Raw genomic sequence first — 23,338 nt, 5'->3', positions numbered from 1 at the left:
GGAATGTATACTAAAAGCCTAGCTTTTGTATAAACATTTACTTAGAAATAAGAATCATATTGGTCAAATATCTACATTTATAAGATAAGTGTAGTTGTTCAATTAATTTATATTGTAGATAACATGGTATGTGGTGTCACACACAGAAGATCATGTTATCAGTTCTTTATAAATTATAAATAGTTGTTCACGACTAAGATGGATAGGAACATACCATTGGAATAGTCATAGTGTAATTTTATAGTGGGCATTCAATATCTTAAACACAGGGAGACTAACACACTCATGATAAGAAGGAGCTCATATAGTAATATGGGATTGGTGCGATAGTTTAATAATAACTCTTTAGTTGAATGAGATATTATTGATGAACTCGAGTTGGGTGTTCGGGGCAAACACGGGAAGCTCAAGTTCATCGGGAGATCAAAACCAATTTCTCCTCTCGGTTCCTGTCGTAGCCTCTTATTTATAAAGTATTATACCCACCTTCTTACCCACCTTAAGGTAGCCGGCCAAGCCTAACTTGAAGCCCAAGCTAGGGCCGGCCAAACCATGGTGAGTTGGTTTCAAGAGGTGGCCGGCCCTAGCTTGAACCCAAGCTTAGGTGGTCGGCCACAACACAATAAAAGGATTTTAATTTTTAAAATCTTTTCTTATGTGGAAGCCATGATTTTAAAAGAGAGTTTAAAATTTAAATCTTTCCTTTTATAGCTTTCTACAAAGGATTAAGAGAAAGGTTTGATATCTTTCCTTATTTGTAGTTAAAAGGAAGATTTTAATTTTTAATAAAACTTTCTTTTTTTGTAATCATCCTCATGGTTTTAAAAGAGAGTTTTAAAATTATAAATCTTTCCTTTTATAGCTATCTACAAAAGATTAAAAGAAGATTTGATATCTTTCCTTATTTGTAGATTGAAAAGGAAGATTTTAATTTTGAGAAAACTTTCCTTTTTGTAATCATCCACATGTTTTAAAAGAGAGATTTTAATTTATAAAAGTTTTCTTTTATAACCAACCATGAAGGAAATTTTTTAAAGAGAAATTTTTATTTTAAAATTTCCGGAAACAAATTAGGAAGTTTTAATTTTGTGATTAAAACTTTCCTTTTTTAGAGGGAATAAGGTGGCCAGCCATTAGAGGTTTGATAAGGAAATTTTAATTAAATTTTCCTTCTTAAACATTGGCAAGGAATATAAGGAAATTTTATTTATAAAACTTTCCTTATTTACCAAGACCAAGGAATATAAAAGAGAGGGTAGAGGTGCCTCACCTCATAACACATAATCTAGTATTCCTCTCTTCTATTCCTTGGTGGTGTGGTCGGCCCTCTCTTCCTCCTTTTCTCCTATTCTTCTTCCTTGTGTGGCCGGCGGCATCTTCATCTCTAGGAGCTTGGTGATGGTCGGATCTTGTTAGAGGAAGAATGAGACATAGGAGGCTTTGTTTCTTAGCATCCCTTGGAGCTTGGTTGGTGGCCGAAAGTTCTTCATCTCTTGAAGATTGGTGGTGGTCGAAACTTGCAAGGAGAAGAAGGAAGCTTGGGTGGATTCTCGTCTCGGTAGATCGTCGCCCACACGACATCCGAGATAAGAAGAGGAATACGACAGAAGATCGTGTGGTCTATAAGCTATAAAAGGTATAACTAGTTATTAGTTTCGGCATCATAACTAGTTCATCCTTTTATTTAGATCTTGAAATATCAAACACAAGAGGCTAATGAATCTAAATTATCGAATTTATGTTTTCGATTTTGTATTTCTTTTGTTTTTCGAATTTATGATTCGATTGTTCCTTTTGGTTAAACCTAGGGTTACTATAAGGAGATTAAATATTGAATTTCTTTGAAAGGCTTTGTGGAGGCAGTGGTGGATAATCTCATACCCAAGAAGGCCTAGTGTCTCGCCATGTTTGACCTGGGAGCCAATCTCTTAAATAAATATTTAATCGAATTTGTAATATGAGTGGATTTGGATCAATAATGTTAAGCATCATTTGCGATCTAAGTCTAAACATTTAAGAACAGATAAATTAAATTTGGAATCAATAATGTTAAGTTCTGTTTGCGATTCCAAGTTTAATTTCTAAAGAACACAATAGGTTGTTAGGAAAGGTTTAGGACTTGCACAAAATTTTTGCACAGGGGAACCGGTACAATATTCCCAGTAGCAACCAATAGACTTGTGATGCGGTGATGGAGGGAGGCCTACCTAGCATGGGGTCAAGTGCCAGGGTGGAGGTCAAATTCAAGGTGGTCAACACCCAAGTGTCAAGGGGCCGAACGGAGGACAATGCAACGACCGGTCGGGACAGTCAGGGCTCGACTGACGGGATACAGGTCTGAGCAGACCTCCAGCCCATCTCGGGATGATACGTAAGATAGCCGACGCTCAATATAGAGCAACAGGACGTCGATGGAGACTGAATAGCTTGTCCAAACGGGGGAAGGCATATGCAACATAGCCATCGCATGGAAGAGCAACTGAGGGCAACAGAGTGGAGGGCTCTTGACCGAGCAGCTACCCCGCTCTGCCAAGCAGCGGGACCTGGCCTTAGACGGAGCGGAGTCCCGACCGAGCAGCTACCCTGCTCGGCCAAGAAACGAGACCACTGTAATATCTTTCTATATCCTTTTAGGAGGTAGTGACGCTGACACGAGAAATGGTTGACAAACGGATCATAAGGTGGAAGCTTCTACTGTCTCGTCAGGGACATGCATGCCCTGTTAAAGTATGTTGCCAAAGGTACTTTCCTGATAGGTCCTTTCATAGGCCATATTAGAGAGTGTGTCCATGCCTCGAGAAATGTGCACGTCGCCCACCAAGGCTCTATATAAAGGGGGTCCATCACTAGCGGAGGTACACGTTATCTACTATTTATGCATAGTTCTACAGTCGCTCTACTTTTCTCCACATTCTGGTGATTGACTTGAGCGTCGGAGGGGCAATGCCGAAGACCCCTTCCCTAGGTCAGCACTGACGTTATTTGTTTTGTAAAGCAGAGCGAGATCTTTAGTCTGTCAGCGAAGCCGCTACATCTCCAATTTTCCACCTTTCCACTTTCGGACAAGTCAACACCAAAAAGGAATATGAGGTCATTGAGTTAAGGGGCTCACAGTATGCTTACATGGAAAACCGACCAAGCTCATTCTGTGACTCGATCGATGATAACTTCAGCAAACCGGATTTATAGAGTGTTGTCAAGAACTTATCCCTTGCTCGGCTTATCAGTATTAGCCATAGACTTGTTGGACCGAGCATCCACTCTGCTTGATTGGATCGCAGTTTTGATCGGTCGGACGACTCAACCAAGCTGATAATCATCATGTCTTTGAATCACTAAGAAGTCTTGACTCCGGAGAGTACTGACTCGTCTTTATTTGTCAATGTTGAGGAACTTGGTGTTTGATTGGCCCATTGGTTGTGTCTGATTGGACAATTGGTCCGATTAGATAATACTCTTAGCCAACTGATCGACTATTCTATCTTCAAAGGTTGACCATTCCTTGATCTTGACCATCTATCAGTCGGTCTCCTAGACATTGACCTGACTCAGGGGTCCATCCTCAATCGCCGTATCATATATTGATATCTTGCACACGTTATCCTGCACAAATCAAGGCGCCCCGATTCTCAAAAGTGAATCAAGACGTCCGGAGGTACTTCCGGACACCTAGACTTGTGAGGATCACCTAGAAATGTATATTAAATGAGTGTACAAACTAACTTTTCTTATATAAGAAAATGATAATTTGCACATCTGTTCGATGTATACTCCTAAGTGGCCCTCGTAAGTTCAAGAGCTTGGATACACCTCCGGATTTCCTGATTCTCAAAAACAAACCGAGACATCAGAAAATGCATCTGGGCATCTAGACTTATGAGAAACGTCTAAAAATATACACAGAACGGGTATCCAAGATAACAACAAATATGACATGTTTCATACGAGGAGAGGGACCTACCATTAGATTTGTCTCATGCGGCTCCCATGATCCTTATTTATAACACTCCCCCACCATCTTATCCTTCAACGTCACCACCCCCATAACTTCCTCTGCCCTCCCCTCCCCTCCCCTCCCCTCCCCTCCTTCAAATTCCTTTTACTTAATTATTTAGGAAATCCAAATCATGGAACAATCCGACGACCAATTCCTGTCGCCGCCATGCACGTGGGTTAATGGCCCGATCATCGTCGGTGCAGGCCCCTCCGGCCTCGCCGTGGCGGCGGGACTCCGGCAGCAGGGCGTCCCTTTCGTCGTCCTCGAGCGTTCCGACTGCATTGCCTCCCTCTGGCGGCGGTGCACCTACGACCGCTTGAAGCTCCACCTCCCCAAGCGCTTCTGCCAGCTTCCCTACCTACCCTTCCCCGGCGACTTCCCGGAGTACCCCTCCAAGTCCCAGTTCATCGACTACTTGGACTCCTATGCCGCCCGCTTCGCCATCCGACCACGCTTCCGCCACTCCGTCCGCTCCGCCAGGTACGACGCCACCACCGGGCTTTGGCGGGTCGCCTCCGCCGTCGGCGCTGCCGAGGCGGAGCACATCGCGCGGTGGCTGGTGGTGGCCAGCGGAGAGAACGCGGAGAAGGTCGTGCCGGAGCTGGAGGGGCTCCTCGATCGGTTCGGCGGAGAGGTGACCCACGTCTGCGACTTCAAGTCCGGCGAGCGGTACCGCGGCAAGCGCGTGCTCGTCGTCGGATGCGGCAACTCCGGCATGGAGATCTCTCTCGACCTCTGCGACCACGGCGCCTCCCCGACCATGGTGGTGCGCGATTCGGTGCGCGATTATTAATAATTAATCTAATAAAAAAAACAAATTTTGAAACAAACGATCGACTAATTCTTCCCTCCCGATCCGAATTCCACCATCAAAATCAAATCTTGTCCCCTTCCCCCGCAGGTTCACGTTCTTCCGAGGGAAGTGTTGGGGAAGTCGACGTTCGATCTGGCGGTTCTGCTACTCAAGTGGCTGCCGGCGAGGATGGTGGATAAGCTTCTTCTGGCGGTGGCGTGGGCGGCGCTGGGGAACGTCGCCAAATTCGGGCTGAAGAGACCTTCCGCCGGCCCTCTGGAGCTCAAGAACACTCAGGGGAAGACGCCGGTGCTGGACATCGGCGCGCTGGCTAAAATAAAGTCCGGCGATATCAAAGTAGTTCCCGGAATCAAGAGATTTCTCCCGGGAAAGGTGGAGATCGTCGATGGCCAAATCCTCGACGTCGATTCCGTGATCTTGGCCACGGGATACCAAAGCAACGTTCCTCAATGGCTTCAGGTACGACCACTTCATTACGATTTACGAAGCATTCAACTAACCATCATGCTGGAATCCACACTCTTTGAGAAAACATCTCTTACACCTCCTAATTATTTGGCCGTCTCTTATAAGAGAAGTATATATGTAAAGTGAAGCATGATTAATAATAATAATAATAATAATCATAAATTATTATTGCAGGGATACGATGATGATGAGGGTTTGTTGTTGAATCATGAAAGGAGGAGGGGGTTTGGCAATGGATGGAAGGGGAAGTGTGGATTATACGCTGTTGGTTTTAGAGGGAGAGGGATCTCTGGCGCTGGCTCGGATGCAGTGAGAGTAGCCAGTGACATTGGCAAGGCATGGCGATCGAGCACAGACAATAAGCTACCTAACAAGAGATCCTTCATGTAATTGTAACTAACACTACTCAGTACTCATCATTTCCATTCATACATGCTCTTCTCTTCTCATCTCCTCTTCTCAGAAATTTGTTCTGAGTTAAGGTCCCATGTATGATTATATTCATGATGATAAAAAGCGAATACGTTCGCTTCCAGTACTTCCGTTAATTCATCCTAAGATTAATACGGAGGAGGTAAATCATGGATGACAACACTTCATGTGCTAGCCACTAGACTGTTCCGAGATGACATGGTTGTCTTCATGTACAATCGTAAGATATATATGATTGTATTAATTATGTATGTATATGTATGTATATTGACGAAGGAGAGGGAGGTAGAGCATGGTTTTCGATATGCATATATGCATGGACCATGGTTGAGTGCGATGAGGGTTTTGTGGCAAGTTTTCACCTAATTTTGGGTATTTTGTACAGATTTTTGTGCCATTGTTTCAGTGAAAAATACTAGTTTGGCAGATGTATACGTATTTCTAGCCATGCACAACAAATTTGATGCGGAGTACATGAATCATATATCATATGAATTATTCAACAAGAAAATCTGAGAATAGCGACGTGAATTTTTTTATTTTAATTTTTTTTATACTTAATATTATAATTTAACATCTAAATTCTAAAGACAAAATCTAATTGGGATAACCGTAATATAAAAAAAAATAAACAAAAAATTTTTTTAAAAAAAATATTACACTGCCGCCTTTGGTATTTTAAAAGATATATATACATCGGATTCGAGTCGTAAAAATATAAAATAAGATTGTATACAATTGACTTAATATGGCCCAACCTTTCTTCAGAATCCGTACTTGTGAGAGCTCCATGCTCCCAATAAATAACTTTTCTCTTGATTTTGCCTACTAGATAAATTCGAAGTACCACTTTTGCACATTCAAAAATCAATCTCATAAATATGCATTCTTTGTGCGATTCCTCTAAGTATTTTACTACTACATCGTACCCGTGGAAACAATTTGAATTTATATTTAGTATGCTCTTGATATCTGTCTTTGTGCCTCTTATTACAACACTACTTTCAATAGCAAGTGAAGGATTACGATTTGAAGAAAATAAATTGCTTTAATTATTTTAAAAAGAGGTAAACTATTTTTTTTTTTAAAAAAAGTGACAATAATATTAATGAACTCTTATACTAATTTAAAAAGAAGTAAAATCTATAAAGAGGAGGAACCATGAGTAGACCACGGCTTGGCCGGGTCCCCTCACTGGATCCGGTCCTCTCATGGCCCGCAACCATGGATGTTCCATTCCATAACCGAAAAGAGTTTGTAAGATATATTATGGGAATTGAGTTGAGTGTGTGCCAAGAAGGGATGGATATGAGAGTGAAAGAAGGAAGTCAAGAATGATTTGTGAAATGGCAATTTAAGGTCACATGATTGTTTGCTTTGCCCAACCACTCAACCACATGCCTAAAGCCCCACCAAATCATATCGTTGCCTCATAGGCCTCCCTTCCTTCTCGTGACCTCCATGTCTCACTAAGTTTAGTTGAGATCTCCTTTTGTGTCTATGTGCCCTATCTATTGGTTCTACTAGTGTTGGTCTGAGATCTTAGTTATGATATCGATTGCGGGTAGGTATTTCGCAGATGAATGTGCCTAGTCGCGACTTGATATTTTATCAAGTTAGTGGTTTAAGACAAGCGCTATTGAGGAGTTAAAAAGTATAAGATAAAGCAACTTGCATTTGTTTAAAAAACAAATTTAAACATTGATTGCTATGATGCTCTAAAAGAAAGCATTATTCGAGGTAATCACCAATTGGCCTTAAGCTACCACATTCACGACGAAGGTAGGTTTTCAATTCAAGTCCTTGAAACAAATTGGCCTTAAGTGACCATTTTTAATGCTTTAAGTGGAAGTTACATACATTGCATTCGACTATGGAATCGATTAATCTTATTTGAAGTCCCAACTAAGTGAAGGTTAATGGCTGAGAGTGATACTTGTTGATAGCAATCAATTGTTCCTTTAAATTGCTTATAAATACTCAATTAATACACACACGATGATCATATTAATATTATCATAAATTATTAATTGATATGTGATGTTATTGTTGATATAAAAATATAATAATGCTCACGCCAAACACCCGCTTATAGTTGATGTTGAAACTTGCTAAGTTGGAAGGGGATTATTATCCACAGTTCAAGTGGCTGCCATCTTAGTAGGATGAGAGGGACGTTAGGGCCCACGTCAGCATGGGCCATGGCAAACCGATGGCTCATCCAAGTGGGGCCCAAATAACGACTTCTGCAATCAGTAAAAAGTTTCCAATCATGCGATCTATATATGAGGGGTCCGCTGCCACATGGCAGGATGGGGTGCTTCTTCAAGGGACCATATTTTAATAAATGAGATACGATAACAGTGATAGACCTTATTTTAATAATAATAAAAATATAAGGTGTATTTTTCATGATTTTAATAATAAAAAACGTCTTCTAATTTTCTTCCATTTTGATTTTTTTTTAATGAAAATCCAATAATATTCTAAAGATCTTAGCTCAGCAATAGAGTCGGCATCCACCCACGTGATGGTCTTGTGGGTTTGCACGATGTTTCATGGCCAAAGTCAAAATGATGTCTTTGTTTTCCTAGACGACTAGACGAGGGCATCCTATTTTAATTTATTTATAAAAGTGCATCTTATCTCCTGTTCAACCGTATATAATTATGTACTATTTAGTACTATTTATATTGTCATCTCTCGTTTAAATTTTTGAATAGGTCGGGCGTGTTGTAGTATCTATAATTTTATAATTACTATATATATTATAGTAATTATAATGTCATAATTACTATACCACATATTTAACATGTTCAAAAATATTTACTTTTCATAGCTGTTGCAACGTAGATTCAATCTTATTCATTTGTCATTCAAGTTGTAACATCTATGGTTCTGTAGCAATGCGAATTCAACTTGTTCACATAATATTCACGTCACATGTATAACGGTTATGATTTTATAATTATTACAACATGTATGACATGTTTAAGATTTAGACCGGAGATGTTGATGGAAGATAATAATAAGAATAATACTAAATAGTACCGGAAGGTAGTTGGTGAGACGTTTTTGATCAAAGTGGAGTGATTTGGACAAAAGGAAGTTTTTTTTAAAAAAAAAAAATTGTCCATTCTTTATTATGTTTTGTTTTAAAACAAGAATTAAAATAGCACTCTGACCTATTAATCATATATTTAATCCCATTATATCAGCTATTTTGAAACATTAGCATGCATAATCCAGAAAAATTAAACATTAAACAACTTTAAAAAAAATCATACATTTAGATACAGATAGTGAACTTATTGTTGCCTTTAATTGCTCTCAAAAGGGAACATAAAGAGCATGGTCATCTGATCATCTTGCAATCCATGTCCTATAATTTACAAAGATTCTGAAGAATACTAAAAAGATAGTAAGTTCACAGATTGAAACAGAAACTAAGTTGTCTCTGAATGATTCAGATAAGTTATTCATTCATGATCTCGAGATGTTTCGGTGTGACGAAAGTAGCAGATGCAGTTGGAACAATAACATTTGCCCTTAGGATGCTCTTGGAGACCAACACACTAAAATGGAACCATTCTATCTTGCACTGCAGTAAAAGAATTTGCACGACAAGCTCAGACCAAAGACGGTATAGCATACACCGGGGTTGTCAGGAGCAACCATGTTGCCGAAGCTAACTTGGTTACATACAGTATCAGGGCTCGTTTGGATCCACAGGCAACTCCAGTTTGACGGCTGGTGGTTCAGCTGTAAACCATGATCTGTGTGGTCAAGCATAGAGTGTACAAACTGTTCAAAATAGTGAATTCGATATATTTATGAAAGATAAAGATTGCCAACAATGGTATACTTTTTATGCCTAGTCAAAGAACTGAGATCAGAACAGAAAATGATACTAACTGCCTAGTCAAAGAATCTCAGTTAAACTGCCAAATAGGGCAAAGACAAAAACAATATAAAACAAACTGTAGCTGGTATATCAGCACTACCTCAGCCAACAAAAAAGATGAATCAATGAGAATTCCTTGATGGATTCTTCAACCAAAAATGTTATACAGCACTAGACTTATTAGGATGCAGAGACCAATCATTAATTTGACAAAAATAATTAAAGAGCAACATAAGAAAATGGTTTGACAAACAATAATATCTATATACTAAAAACAACATATGGATTTATTTTAACATATAAAAGAAAAGGCATGCTTAACTGAAAACATGCTCATGTCTAGTTCACGAGTGCTGGTGAACGGTGATACTTATGAACAAGACAAAAATCTTGCAATTATTAATGACATTCAGAAAATACCACAAATTATGGTTTATATGGTTTGTGTGAAACAGTTCTGAGTGCCTGAATCCCATCGACTGAATCACCATACAGTGCCTTCAGCCCCTTCTAACAAAAGCATGTGGTGCTTCTCTAAAATTTAGAGCATAATTGCGTTGAAGCATAGAAGGTACAGATTCAACTCCTGGAGAGAAAAAAGAAACAGTAAACAAAGGGTACACAAACAGTAAAAAAAGAAACAAGGAAATCACAAAGTTTAGCAAAGCACTAAGAAGATCCAAATGAGGATTCTGATTTTTAAATGTATCCAATCTTCCAATCAACTCTGAGTAAAGGTAATAACTAATTGAGTAAGACGGACCATTGGCATTAAAAGTAAGCTGTAGGGAATAGGAGAAAAAATTAGCTTCTGGTTTTACTGAAACCGATGGTAAAATTTAACGGTGATCTTTGTATTGATAATCGAGGTCTTCAGGCTTCACCCGACTATTCTTGGAGGTAGACAACTTTCCCCATGGTTCGTCTACCAAGTAAATTAGGAGCACAACTTATACACACTTAGAAACCAACCTAGAGAGAGAGAGAGAAAGAGTATTTAGTACATAAATATAGACATCTTACTATTATACAGAGATTAATACATTTTTATCAAAGATACTTTAGTGGTGTAATTTCAGTAAGAAATGTGTGATAACTTATACAGTCAATTATGTACTATAAAGGGAAAAAGAAAATACAGAATTAGTAAAGACAATAAAAAGAAGTGCATAAACTTGGGTTACAAAATGAAGAAAAAATTCTTGTAGATAATAAGAGAATAAGGAAAAATAAACTAATAGGATCCACAGCAATAAATGTAGGCTAAAAAGAGAATAAAGGTAAGCAATAATGAGAAAAAAAAACCCATAGAAATCCAGCCCTATTAAGACTGGTGTGGTGCAACAAAGACTAAAAAAACTAGTTCAAACAGTAGCCAATCAGCTCATTGAAGAGTGTCAAGTTACCCCATTTGATAGCAATCAGGGTCCAAGCGATCGTACTAAAATAATATCAAAACTAATATATATGTAACAAAGTGTATAAATCAATGAAAACAAGTTCACAATCACAAGTAAACAAATGATAATTGATAAGGAAACATAGGCACAACAAAACACAACAAACATATGAATACATAACACATATTGACACATTGCAAGAAAGATCACCTAATAATAACATTCTTATCCTGAAATTTCCAAATTTCAGCTTTCTTTTCTTTTATATGCTGGTTTCTAGAATGATTTTAGATGAGATAGTGTTTGTGAGTTCCAAGTATCCACTAAGTTAGACAGTCCATCTTCATACCATTTTGTTCTTTTATGCACTCTTCGGGTACAAAAATGTGCATTCTAAAGAAACAGAAACTTATTAGCTAATTTTTCATCCAGCAAACATATGAAGGTACTCTTCGATAGCAATGTGTCAGTCTTAATTGTGACGAAAATAGATAATAATTACGGAAGATAAAATACACCTCGTTATAGCCATAAAGATCCAAGGCACACTTTTACAAGGCGGTGAGAGCGCACAAAAGAATGCATGAAAACGGCGACAAATCGAGGAGGAACAGAAAGATAAGGAAAGAATTCAATCGAGCAGTTGGAAGGTTAGGGTTTCAGCTTACTGGGTTGGAAATCTTCGAGGAACCCCAACCCGGAGGAAGATCGGGAAGCTGGAGCTCTCATCTCGCTGGAATCGCCACTCTTCCGACTTTCGAACGGAACAGCGAATCCGGTCGTTGGACGTCGATCGGATTGCGTACGTTCGGAGCACTCGAATCGACGAACCGCCCGCTGAGCCACAAGCGGATCGGACTTTTAATAGATTGGATTAGATGAAAATCCATTTGCGTTCGTTTAATAATAATAATAATAATAATAAAGTAAATGATAAATAAATTAAATACTAGTGAATTCTAAATAAAATATATATATTAGTTATATATTAGATTTGCTTGAGTTTTTCAAATTACAAACAAATTATTTATACAAATCTAGAAAATAAATTAAAACACTACAGACTAAGCTCCCCTTGCACAAATAAAATAAAGAGAACAAGGAGCAACAATACAAACAGCATGATCTCTAACCCATAGCCTTCTTCTTCATCGCAGCATCTATCTCTTCGAGCCCTAAACGACCATGACTCACTGACATAGTAAATTCCAATGAGGACGAGGAGTAAGATGATGACCAACGAGCTAAAGCTCATGCCTCCCTTCTCCTCGTTCTCCTCTTCTTTTTCTTCTACTTTTGCTTTATCGATTGCAACTGGGGAGATGAACTCTGTTATTAGAGACACTATTTTGAGCAAGATTGTGAGGGGGTTCCTAACAAAGCTGATAGCTAGGATCATTATAAGCGGTATCAATGGCGAAGGACCATCGCCTCCTCCGTTGTTAAAGTTCGCCATGGATGAAACAAATCGATATGCTATGCTTATATAAGTTTAGAAGTGAGGGAATTATTTAGTGAAGAGTTAGATACGGATGATATTAGTTAGGTTAGCTAATTGATGACCATTAGGAGTAATTAACAAGTTTTAATTAAGTGGGGTCAATTATGCTTATGGAAGCACTTGTGTAATTCATATATTTGCATATATAAATAACAAGTATAATAACAGTTGTATATATATATATTCTTTTGTTTTATATTCTTTTGGAAAGAATTCTTTTAAATATTTAAGCGCAGGTGAGCGTTGCGGCAGCCTCCTGTACGAGCGGCACGTGGACCGAGAGCTCCTCCTCCCTCTCCGCCATCTCACGGCAGTGCTCCGCCGAGCCTCCGCCGCTCTCCGCCATGATCTTCACGAACGCCACGAACCTCCGCCAGTTGTCCGGCTCGAACAGATCCGGCCCCATTCGCAGGTACGTGAAGGCCCCCATCTTCTCCTGCCCGCAGGCCGCGGCCCTCACTATCTGCTCGTGCGCCGTCTCGTCGTACCGCGGCAGCGCGTTCTCCCCCGCGAGCTCCACGCCAGCCTCCCGCGCCGCCGCGGCCACCTGCCCGACGAGCTCCTCTGGCTTGCACTCCGCCTCGCTGGGCTGCTCGCCGTCGCGCATCTCCACGCACGTGAAGTTGAACACGGCGCCGTGCCGGCCCAGCATGCGGGCGATGGGGAGGTAACCGTCGCGGTACCGGGTGTTGTAGTACCCGGCGGTGAGCTCGGGGGCGTGGGATCGGGTGCCGTAGTGCCAGTGGATGCCGGCCACCTTGACGGAGATCTTGACGCCGGCGAGGTCGTCGAAGATCGATGTAGCAGAGGAGACGATGCGCTCGCCGTGATCGAGGAGCATTTGGGAGTACCACGAGAGGAAGAACTCCCCGTAGGGTCCATTCCACCCGCCTTCCCGGCGGAAGAAGGCGGTGTCTTCCGGCCAGTTTTTGTAGCCACCGGCGTCCGCAGGCCCACCGTTGCCCCACTCCGCCTTCCCTACCTTCTCTGCCGCCGCCTTCAGATTGTTCAACATGTACTGCAATAATTTCGAGAAGAAAAAAAAATCCTCAAAATCTAAACTTTCAAGATCAAATCAAAAATCGAAATGGTTCAAATTACCACCTTATCGTAGCATTGGAATGCTCCGATGCCGGGGAACTTCCAGGTGCCGTCGCCCTCAGGGTACGATGGGTACCTCAACTCGCCGGCGGGACCCATTCCCACTTGAATCTCCTGCAAAATAAATTATAATTCGAAATCGAATCAAGAAAAACAAAAAGAAGAAAAGATTAAATGGGAATCGATTGATCGATTGAATCTTTGGTGCATGGGCTTACGACGATGGTGGAGCCGAGCAGATCGGAGAAGCGGTGGCGAAAGGCGCGCATGAAGTCGGCGTAGCACTGGACGGGGGTGCGGCCCTTGAGGACGGGGAGGGCGTCGCAGCCGAGGGAGAGGTACTCGGGATTCCGGCGACCCCACTGGTCGGTGTACGCCAGGTCTGGATCCTTGTCCATTTCCTCCAGAACCCATCGCGGCAGAGGTATCCTGTAATTTTTTTTCCCCCAAATTTTTTTCTTAGAAATCCAAAGAAATTTTCAGTTGCATTTCGATTCGATCTCCTTATGATTTGTTTCAGAGTAATGAAAGATCAGAACAAATGTTTAAAATTTGATCGGAGAAAGGGGGAGGGAGAAGACGTACGTGACGGAGTCGCCGACATTGCCGCCGCACTGGTGGAAGGACATGACGGCCTGGACCTTGAGCCCGATCCGGGCGGCCATCTCCATGAACTCGTCGTAGCCTCGCCAGTCGTACTCCCCGGGCCGCTCCTTCTCCACCATCCCCCACCACACGTCCACCATCACCCCCTCCACCCCGGCGTTCTTCAGCGCCATCAGGCTCGCGTTCATCGCCTTCTTCCGGTTCAGCCCCCCGCCGGGCCGCACCGTGTCCAGCGGCATCATCACGAACACCGGCACCCCCTTCACCGCGCCTCCTCCTCCCCCGCCGAGGTGCTCCCTCACTTCCGCCGCCGGTGCATCGCTCGCCGCCGACAGATCCGGCAGAGCCAGGGATCGGGCATGGCACGTCTGCGGAGCCGTCTCCATCTCGGCCTGCCCGACCCCGATCTGGATCCGGAAGCGTCGGTCCACCGCCTGGGGCTTCCAGACCGTCGCCGGCGCCGATTGGGGATCCGCCCGGGCCGCCGATCCAGGCTCCACCATCACCATCGGCGATCCGCACAGACTCCCAACCTGATGAACCAAATTGAACGCCATTTATTATTCAATTCCGTCTATCGAATTCGATCCACAACGATGAAGAACACCAGCGAAGGCCGGTGGAATTTATAGCCGCAGACGGCCGATCTCCGTCTCGCCGCGCGTCGATCTCGGGACCGTTGACACAATCTAGAACCACGATCGAACGCACGTGAGGCAGCTAGATTTTCCAGCGTCACATGTAAAAGTCAACCGAACTGCCATAGTCAATATTTTTTCTTTTTTAAAACAATTTTAATATCTCAATTTAGTTTTTTTAAATATAGACTTATTTGTTTTAAAAGTCAATTAAATGCTACTTTAAGACGAGCAATTACTTTATATTAGTCAATAATTAAAAAATCTAATTTAAGCCATTATCCTTTCAACTTCAATTGTTAATGGAAGTAAGATTCTAATTACTAACTAACTAACTATAGACAACAATTGAAGGTCAACATCTTTTTCCTATTTTTGGAGGCACCCTATTTTTGGAGGTGTCTATCGAGGAGTAATAAAGTGATGACATGGCATTTTATCAAAATTAACTTATTACTTCGAGATAAGATATAGTTAAATTGGAGGTGTCTTAATTTGACCTATAGAAGTAGAGATACTTTATCTGTCATACAATTCCAATAACAAGGCAGGTAAAAGATTGGGTGATATAATTGAAGTGTATCTATATATAACTAGTTTATTTTGGCGCTGAGCGGTCAATTAGAAGACAGTCAATTAGAAGACCAGTCAACTTCTATAACGACATCGTTTGGCCACCCAATGGTCCCATCTCTTCGCCACTAAGCAAAGGCCGAGCTACTATTGACCGTCAGATCCTCATCTAACGGTCTTCGTTGATTTCCGTACGAAACGTGTTCTTCCCGCGGCGTTGCTTCCGGGAAGCTGCACTCCGACCAATTGAATTACCTAAAACACCCTTCCTTTCACTCTGAATTCAACGAAGGACATGGGTAAAATGGTCAAATTGATAAGAGTGTCTACACCTGTGTCAGTACAATGGAGCTGCTATAAAATGCGGGGGTAAAAAACGGGAAGGTTGCGTGCGTTCTTCGTGGGTGACTTTCATTAGGGTTTCAGATTGCGCTGCATTGTGCGAATCGCGATCGCCTCTGCAGTCAGTTTGCAGCACGATCGACTGGTATAGGAGATGGCGGCTTTCTCCGTCGATTCGTTGCCGCTGGGATTCCGATTCCGTCCGACGGATGTGGAGCTGGTGAATCATTACCTCAAGGGAAAGATCAGAGGACGGATCAAGTCCGAGGTCGAGGTTATCCCGGTGATAGATGTCTGCAAGTGCGATCCGTGGGATCTTCCCGGTGATCATTCTGCGTCTTCATTTCTTGCTTATTGCTTCTCCTCCTTTGTTTATGTTCAGGTTCTTCTTCTCTCGAAAGATTGTTTTTATTTGTGATTTTCGTTTCCAGTGTTTGATTTCCCCAATTTTACTTTTGCGAGAATCGAGCTTCGAAGGCCGATTTTTTTTTTACGATATTTTGTAATTTGCAATGCGACATTTTGATGGGATTTATACATCTTTTGTCTGTCAAAATTCGTTAATGCAAACCTAACTTTGCTTGCTGTTATGGTTCCTTTGTTAACTATCCAGCTAAAGCGTTGATAAAATCAAGCGACGAGTGGTTCTTCTTCTCGCCGAAGGACCGTAAATATCCCAATAGTAGTCGTTCTAACCGAACTTCACTATCTGGATACTGGAAAGCTACTGGAAAGGATCGAACGATCAAGGCAAGGGCGCGGGATACTGCAATTATAGGCACGAAGAAAACTCTTGTTTTCTACCAAGGCCGTGCCCCTAAAGGCGTTCGAACGAATTGGATTATGCATGAGTATCGAACCACTGAGCCCGAACTTGATTCAGGGAAACAGGTGAATTATTATTTTGACGTGTGCTAAAAATAGTCATTTCCTTTATAGCTTTCTAATAACAAGCATCGTTGAGCTTGTAAAAGCTATGCTGTTCATTTGCGAACTAATTGGGTTGATTTTCTCCAATAGGGCGCGCCTCCATTGTAGTGGCTTCCTCTTGTTCTATCTTTCACTGAGTCTGCTGTTCGTTTAACACTTTTATAGATAAGGCAGTACTTAGATGATATTAGTTGGACATGGATAATGTAATTATGTAAAGATGAATTTATTTAAAGGGGGAACTGCATGGATTATCATTTCAAATAGATTGATGGCTTGTGAAGGATTTATCATGCTTTAAGTTCATGTTGTTGGATCCCCAATACCTTTATGTTTTTGGTCTCTTTTCTAACTTTGATTCAATCTTTTTAGGGTGGCTTTGTTCTTTATCGTTTGTTCAAGAAGATGGAAGAGAAGACTGGAGAGAAGACCCCAGTTTCTGAAGTTGATGATTGCTTGGAGAGAAATATTGATGATACACACAGTAGTGCTTTGTCTTCTTCTTCAACCATGCTTTCACCTGATGGAATGCTTAATGGAGAAGTTGCTACTGGGGAACCTGTGACATCATTGGATCAGAAGGCTCTGTTGTGTGATTGGCAAGAGAACATACAACATTTACCTCTACCCTCAGATGAACAATTGTCAGGTGTTGGCGAATTGTTTTCGGATAAAAACAATTTCACAATAAATAATCTTCCAATTCAAGAGGAGATCCATTTTACTGGTGCTGTGGCATCACCAGCATCTGGGGTAAGAAGTTGTTGCGTACATATGAATTTTGTTTTACCTAACCATTGAAATTTTGTTTTCTTAGTAATTTTTGTCCATAAATTGGATCCAATAAATGTTGTACGCAAAACTGCAGGTTGAATTTTCATTGGATAATTTAGCACAATTTGATTTCCGAGAGTTCGAGCACGAGTTTTATGACAGTGTTGAGAAGTTTGTGGCAGAGTCTAAACCATGTCAAAATCTTGAAGATGATTATGTTACTGAATTCTTGGATGGAATTCTTTGTGATCCTGAGGAACGTTCCCCTGATGGATCAAATGACTGTAGCACTCTTTTCCCATGTTATTCTTATAGTCCCTCGGAAGCTTTTTTATTCAGGGACAACACGACAGGCATTGGTGGGGATGATAATACAGATGTAAGATCTTCATTGTTAAATCCATTCAATTCGTTGGCGCATGTTTATTGTTCTTGTTGTTTTTAAAAAAAATAAAATAAAGAAAAGAAACTTATACATTCTCTTCAGCTCTGCTGATTTGTATGCAATTGTTATAAAGACAGCAAATTTTGTAAGGAGTCCTGATTTCTGCCTCACCAGGTAATAGAAGTTTTTGGTCAACAGTGCAGACCACCCATTTGTTCAAGCACCATTTGGCAGAATAGTGGTTACACAGCTCCATTAAGACAAGGCACGAGTCAGTTTCCTTTGTTTCCTAATCATAATTTTGGCCATAATGTTTCCTTCATGGGGACTGCTGCAAGTATGCATCAAGAATCAATTAATGTTGAGAACTTAGATAACGCCAAAATCCATGTTAGAACACAGAGAAATTTGTTTGAGTCTCATTCCCTGAGTGAAGAAAAAGTCTTATCAACAAGCCAGATACGCTTGCAAAAGTCCGTTCATAATGCATCTGTCCCCAAAACTGATCATATAAGTACTATAAAGAATGACATAGTCCACTCGGGTGTCAATGAGGTCAGAAAATTTACTAATTGTTATGATTGGTTCATCATGATTGTTGTTATCCTATTGGCTCAAAAAAGTTATCCCTGACCTTGAGAGAATATCTACAGGTACCAGAAATTCTGGAGCATCATGAAGAAAACACAGAATCCAGCCTTGACAGCAGTATCAACGCAAAAAAGGAACTTTCTCATGGTACTAAAATATGTTGAAACTAGAATATTTTGATTTCCACAGCTTTATTCCACTGCAAAGCTCAACCAAGTTGGATTTACATGGATGTGTCTCAATTTTAACCTAATTTGATTTCTTGACTTTAACAACTGAGATTTTATCATCGGAGGAGGCACATATGATGTTTTGTAACTTTTCTTGTTTTTTTAAGGGTGGGTATGAATTGGCAGACCAAACCCGACATTCTCCCGTAGCTTATGACTATTGGCATGTTGTTTAAATTTTCTCCCTGCAAAGCTTGAAGATTGCATAATGGATGTTAAAATACTTTAGGCCCCTTGGAAATCAAAAAACCTTTTTTTGTCATGTTCTCTTGTGTCTTACTGTTGTTGGAACCCCTGAGAAGATTCAAATTGAAATTTGCGGAACTATGGAGGGTGCAAAATTCATGTGAACATTTCCAAGGTTTTTTTAACATTTCCAAGGGAACTATATGAGACATGTTTTTTTAATGTAATATTCTCCATAGATTTTGCACGTTACTCGAATCTGATCCAACCCCAAATGAGGCCTTGTATTACCCTTGACGATAATAATTTCAGGGTTTATTATTTGTGTTGGCAAACATGGCTGGATATTTAGATTGATCGTGGCACACATTAACTTTGTTGAACTCCATGGTTTTATCAGGTAATGCAATTTCTACAGTGAAAACATCCTCTCCCCTTGAGTTTGGTGATGCTGAGAAATCTGATGGATTGAGATCCAGACGGGCACATAATGATGAAATTGAGAAGAAGACTAGTGATCAATCTTTGGATGCTCTAGCAATTTCATCTGGTTCATACTCTGTTATTAGAATCATTTTGATTCTTTCAGCCCTACTCTTCCTCTTATGTCTTGGATTAAGTTGGTGCCTTAGCTGTTGATGTACATTTATGATTATAGAATTTGACAAAATCAATTTGAGTTTGTAAATTTTGTAGCTTTATTACAGTTTGCCTTCCACTTTTGCTTTTTTACATGTAAAGTGTACTGATGAGACCAGGTGTTCTGAATAATACATTAGCAATTCTGCGAACTATCTGTGCTTGTTTGCTCCTTTTCTTTTTCTTCTGCACATTCTTTTTTATAATCACTTAACTGTTAGGACCAAAAGTAGCTAGAGGGGGGGTGAATAGCTTGTCGCGTTCGCTCGGTGCGCTTCGTTGCTTGGCGTTGCTTGTTTCTTCTTGGATGTGCAGCGGAAAATACAGAAACAAACACAAAACGCTAACACTAGGATTTTACTTGGTATCCACCTCACAAGAGGTGACTAATCCAAGGATCCACACCAACGCACACACCCTCCACTATGAATAACACTCCTTTATGGTAACTACCAAAGGCGGAGAAGCCCTACAACACTCTCAATACAAGAAGAAGAAAGGGAAATACAAGTTAAGCAAAAGCTTACAAGATGTGCAGTAAAAACCCTAACCCTAACTTCTTCCTCTTGCAATAGATCCGCCTCTTGACTTGGAAAGTCTCCAAGAACCTTCAAGAACTGGCGATCACGTGCTTGTAGAGAGCTGTGGAGGAGCTGGAATGAATCTAAGAAGAGCTCGTGAAGAGATGCCGAAGACCACGCTCGCCTGCGGCTTTAAACCCGACGCAACGGTCGGATCCCGATCGATTCAAATGTTCCGAATCGATCGGGGAGGCTTTGGATCGATCCACGGATCGATCCAGAGTGCCTCTGTGCTCTGAAAACGCGCCTGGATCGATCCACGGATCGATCCAGCGCTTATCGCGCGAAGCAGCATCGTCCCGATCGATCGGATGATCGATCGGGACCTCTGGATCGATCCACGGATCGATCCAGAAGCTTTGGAAGAATCTGGATCGATCCACTGATCGATCCACATCCTGGATCGATCCACGGATCGATCCAGCACTTGGTTTTTGCCCAAAACCAAGTCCCAAACCTCCCTAACCAACATCCGGTCAACCTTGACCTGTTGGTACATCATGCCTCGCATCTGGTCACTCCCTTGACCTGCCAGGACTCCCCACCAAGTGTCCGGTCAATCCCTTTGACCCACTTGGACTTTTACTCGTCGTGCCAAGTATCCGGTCACTCCATTGACCTACTTGGACTTTTACTCGTCGTGCCAAGTATCCGGTCACTCCATTGACCTACTTGGACTTCCACCAGATGTCTGGTCAACCTTGACCCATCTGGACTTCCTTCCTTGCCAAGTATCCAGTCAATCCCTTTGACCTACTTGGACTTCCCAACACCAGATGTCCGATCATCCTTGATCCATCTGGATTTCCTTCCTTGCCTGGCTTCACTCACCAGGACTTTCACCTAGCTTCACTCACTAGGGTTTTCATTCTGCCTAGCTTCACTCACTAGGACTTTCACCTGGCTTCACTCACCAGGATTTCCTTCTGCCTAGCTTCACTCACTAGGACTTTCTTTCTGCCTAGCTTCACTCACTAGGACTTTCACCTATCTTCACTCACCAGGATTTCCTTCTGCCTAGCTTCACTCACTAGGACTTCCTTCTGCCTAACATGCCAGTTAGGACTTCCCAGTCAAGTATCCGGTCAACCTTGACCTACTTGACTCTTCTTCGATCAATATCTTATTGTCAAACATCTAAACCCTAACCAAGACTCAGCTTGGTTAACCAGGTCACCCTTGACCTGAGGGATATTGCACCAACATTAACAAGACATGAAACAGTGTAGTACATGAGATACATGACCATTAGTTGGGAGCCAATCAGCAACTTCCATGGTAATCTTTGGTAATATGAAGAGTGTTATATTTGAGAGGTATCCTAAGGCGGCGTCTTATGATATGTATTATTTATTGGATAAATAAAGATTTATAATTTGAGTACACATTTGTTATGATATGTATTATTTATTAGATAAATAAAGATTTATAATTTGAGTACACATTCTATATGTATTTGATTGAATCTTAAATTCACTGAATGTCCGCAATACGATTCATAGTATGAGAGAATTTGTAATTGGATTACAACAAGTGAATATCTCTATATGTGTAATTCTGAATGTATTGAAATCTTCCTTAGTCAACGAATTGATGTATTCGGGCATCATTGATTATGTGAGACTAGCACCAATTATACTTATTGGTCTATCCAAGCAACTATTCCTTATTGATCGAAGATATTGGGATATCAGGAGTTAAATGTGGATGCTAGTTACGGTAACTAGTGTTGGTGCAGCAGGGCCGGCAAGAGGGGAGGGGTGAATTGCCTGCAAAATAAGAACTAACCTCCTCGTACTTTCAACTCTAAAATAGCAACAATAAAATAAAAACAAAATAACATAAAGGAAAGAAAGAAGACTCAGGGATTTGACTTGATTACAACGTAGGTAGTTGTTAATCCAAGGCAGTTGAACAACTCTACTAGAAACGTCTCCTTCACTATAAGCGGAGAAACCTTTTTATACACTAAGAAATCTCAGATGTTGCTAGGAATTGAATACAAAGTTGAATACGGAGTTGAATGATTAATTCCTACCTCTAGGGGCCTTTATATAGCTGATGGAAATCCTATCTCGAGTCTTGAGGGCGCCTCCAAAGGGGTTGAAGGCACCTCAAAGGAGATAAGCGGATAAAATTTTATCCGCCTGCCAACGGTCACAAAGACTGGATTGAGGGCGCCCTCAATATTGTTGAGGGTGCCTTCAACCTGCATGATATAAATAGCTTCCATCTTCTCTTTTTCTTCTTCTTTCGAAACTCCGATCGCTTGGGTGATTTCGGCCAACCGAAATAAGGCTCACCCGAACCCAATTTCTGGGCTTCTCCTCGAGCAAGTTTCCGCTCCGACTTCTCATCCCTCGAACATTACGTATGTTCTTCTCGTCCACCGGTATACTCTTCCGCAGTTCTTTCATCCTTCGGACGCACCGAGTCCGTCAGCTCCTTTTCCGTGTCGTCCTTCTCGCTAGCTGCGTCTTCCGCTCGACTTCCTCCGCTCCTAAGCTCCTACACACTTAGACACGGGGATTAAAACCAAACATGACTTAACCTAACTTGGTTGATCACATCAAAACAACCACGGAGTTCAATAATCTCCTCCTTTTTGGTGTGCATCAATTCAAGTTCAAGTTAGGGTAAACCAAACAAGTAATTTAAAGAAATTACAAAACTAACATTTCAAGCATAAAATTTGTAATTAAAAATAAATTGCAATACTCAGTATAGAATGAATTTATCTATCAAAATTCAGAATTTAAAAAAAAAATAACTTGAAAAAAAATTTAACTCCCCCTGAACTTGTACTAACTCTCCCCCTTTGATCACATCAAAAAATAGGGGGCAAATTTTCAAGTTAATTTTTAAGTTTAAAAAAAATCAAATAATTGACAAGAATTTTAAAAGCATTAACCGATATTTTATGTTTTATCAATTTTTCAATTAAATACTTAATTCGATAATTGGCTTCTAGGCTATGGCGAGACACTAGGCTTTCTTCGTTATAGGATCATCAACCACTTCTAGACAAAATCTTTTAAGGAATTTCAATATTTAATTTCTTCTGAAAGCCTTGATTAACAGAAATTTTACTCTAGATATGATTTTGGAACTCAATAGAGGTTCCTTCCTACTGGATTAGTCAAAAACTTAGGGGGTACATATTCTTTAGGAATGTTCCTAAGTTGATCTTGGTGATGTCTAATATACCAATTTAATTAACCATAAATTCTCAGTTTTGATTTTTGA

General features: G+C 41.0%; 3 protein-coding genes and 1 long non-coding RNA gene across 6 annotated transcripts; 2 read left to right on the top strand and 2 right to left on the bottom strand.

The window, feature by feature from the left end:
• The first annotated feature begins 4,127 nt into the window (after window positions 1-4,127).
• Window positions 4,128-5,669, top strand: LOC122023105 (probable indole-3-pyruvate monooxygenase YUCCA7). The gene is made up of 3 exons (XM_042581195.1): window positions 4,128-4,775; window positions 4,899-5,270; window positions 5,454-5,669. The coding sequence occupies exons 1-3, from the start codon at window positions 4,128-4,130 to the stop codon at window positions 5,667-5,669; spliced, it is 1,236 nt and encodes a 411-aa protein (XP_042437129.1).
• A 3,296-nt stretch (window positions 5,670-8,965) lies between these two features.
• Window positions 8,966-11,866, bottom strand: LOC122024495. The gene is made up of 4 exons (XR_006123442.1): window positions 11,684-11,866; window positions 10,379-10,587; window positions 10,036-10,201; window positions 8,966-9,487 (listed from the first exon to the last, which is right to left on the bottom strand). It is a non-coding gene; the product is annotated as an uncharacterized LOC122024495 (long non-coding RNA).
• An 825-nt stretch (window positions 11,867-12,691) lies between these two features.
• LOC122024400 (beta-amylase 1, chloroplastic-like) lies at window positions 12,692-14,863 on the bottom strand. Its single transcript, XM_042583023.1, has 4 exons — window positions 14,203-14,863; window positions 13,836-14,046; window positions 13,621-13,731; window positions 12,692-13,534 (listed from the first exon to the last, which is right to left on the bottom strand). Exons 1-4 carry the CDS (start codon window positions 14,778-14,780, stop codon window positions 12,743-12,745), a joined length of 1,692 nt encoding a protein of 563 aa, XP_042438957.1. The 5' UTR covers window positions 14,781-14,863; the 3' UTR covers window positions 12,692-12,742.
• Window positions 14,864-15,804: 941 nt separating this feature from the next.
• On the top strand, window positions 15,805-19,663 carry LOC122023376 (protein NTM1-like 9). Of its 3 annotated transcripts, none has more exons than XM_042581447.1 (7): window positions 15,805-16,099; window positions 16,390-16,667; window positions 17,079-17,459; window positions 17,575-17,859; window positions 18,064-18,420; window positions 18,519-18,603; window positions 19,273-19,663. In XM_042581447.1, the coding sequence occupies exons 1-7, from the start codon at window positions 15,931-15,933 to the stop codon at window positions 19,509-19,511; spliced, it is 1,794 nt and encodes a 597-aa protein (XP_042437381.1). In that variant the 5' UTR covers window positions 15,805-15,930; the 3' UTR covers window positions 19,512-19,663. The 3 variants fall into 3 exon arrangements, with proteins under 3 accessions (XP_042437381.1, XP_042437380.1, XP_042437382.1); XM_042581446.1 differs by having other exon boundaries at window positions 18,040-18,420; XM_042581448.1 differs by lacking the exon at window positions 18,064-18,420.
• Window positions 19,664-23,338: the final 3,675 nt, after the last annotated feature.

The sequence above is a fragment of the Zingiber officinale genome, chromosome 9B (genome assembly GCF_018446385.1).
Source record: "Zingiber officinale cultivar Zhangliang chromosome 9B, Zo_v1.1, whole genome shotgun sequence".
Classification (NCBI taxonomy): domain Eukaryota; kingdom Viridiplantae; phylum Streptophyta; class Magnoliopsida; order Zingiberales; family Zingiberaceae; genus Zingiber; species Zingiber officinale.
This window is presented reverse-complemented; position numbering and strand designations above follow the sequence as displayed.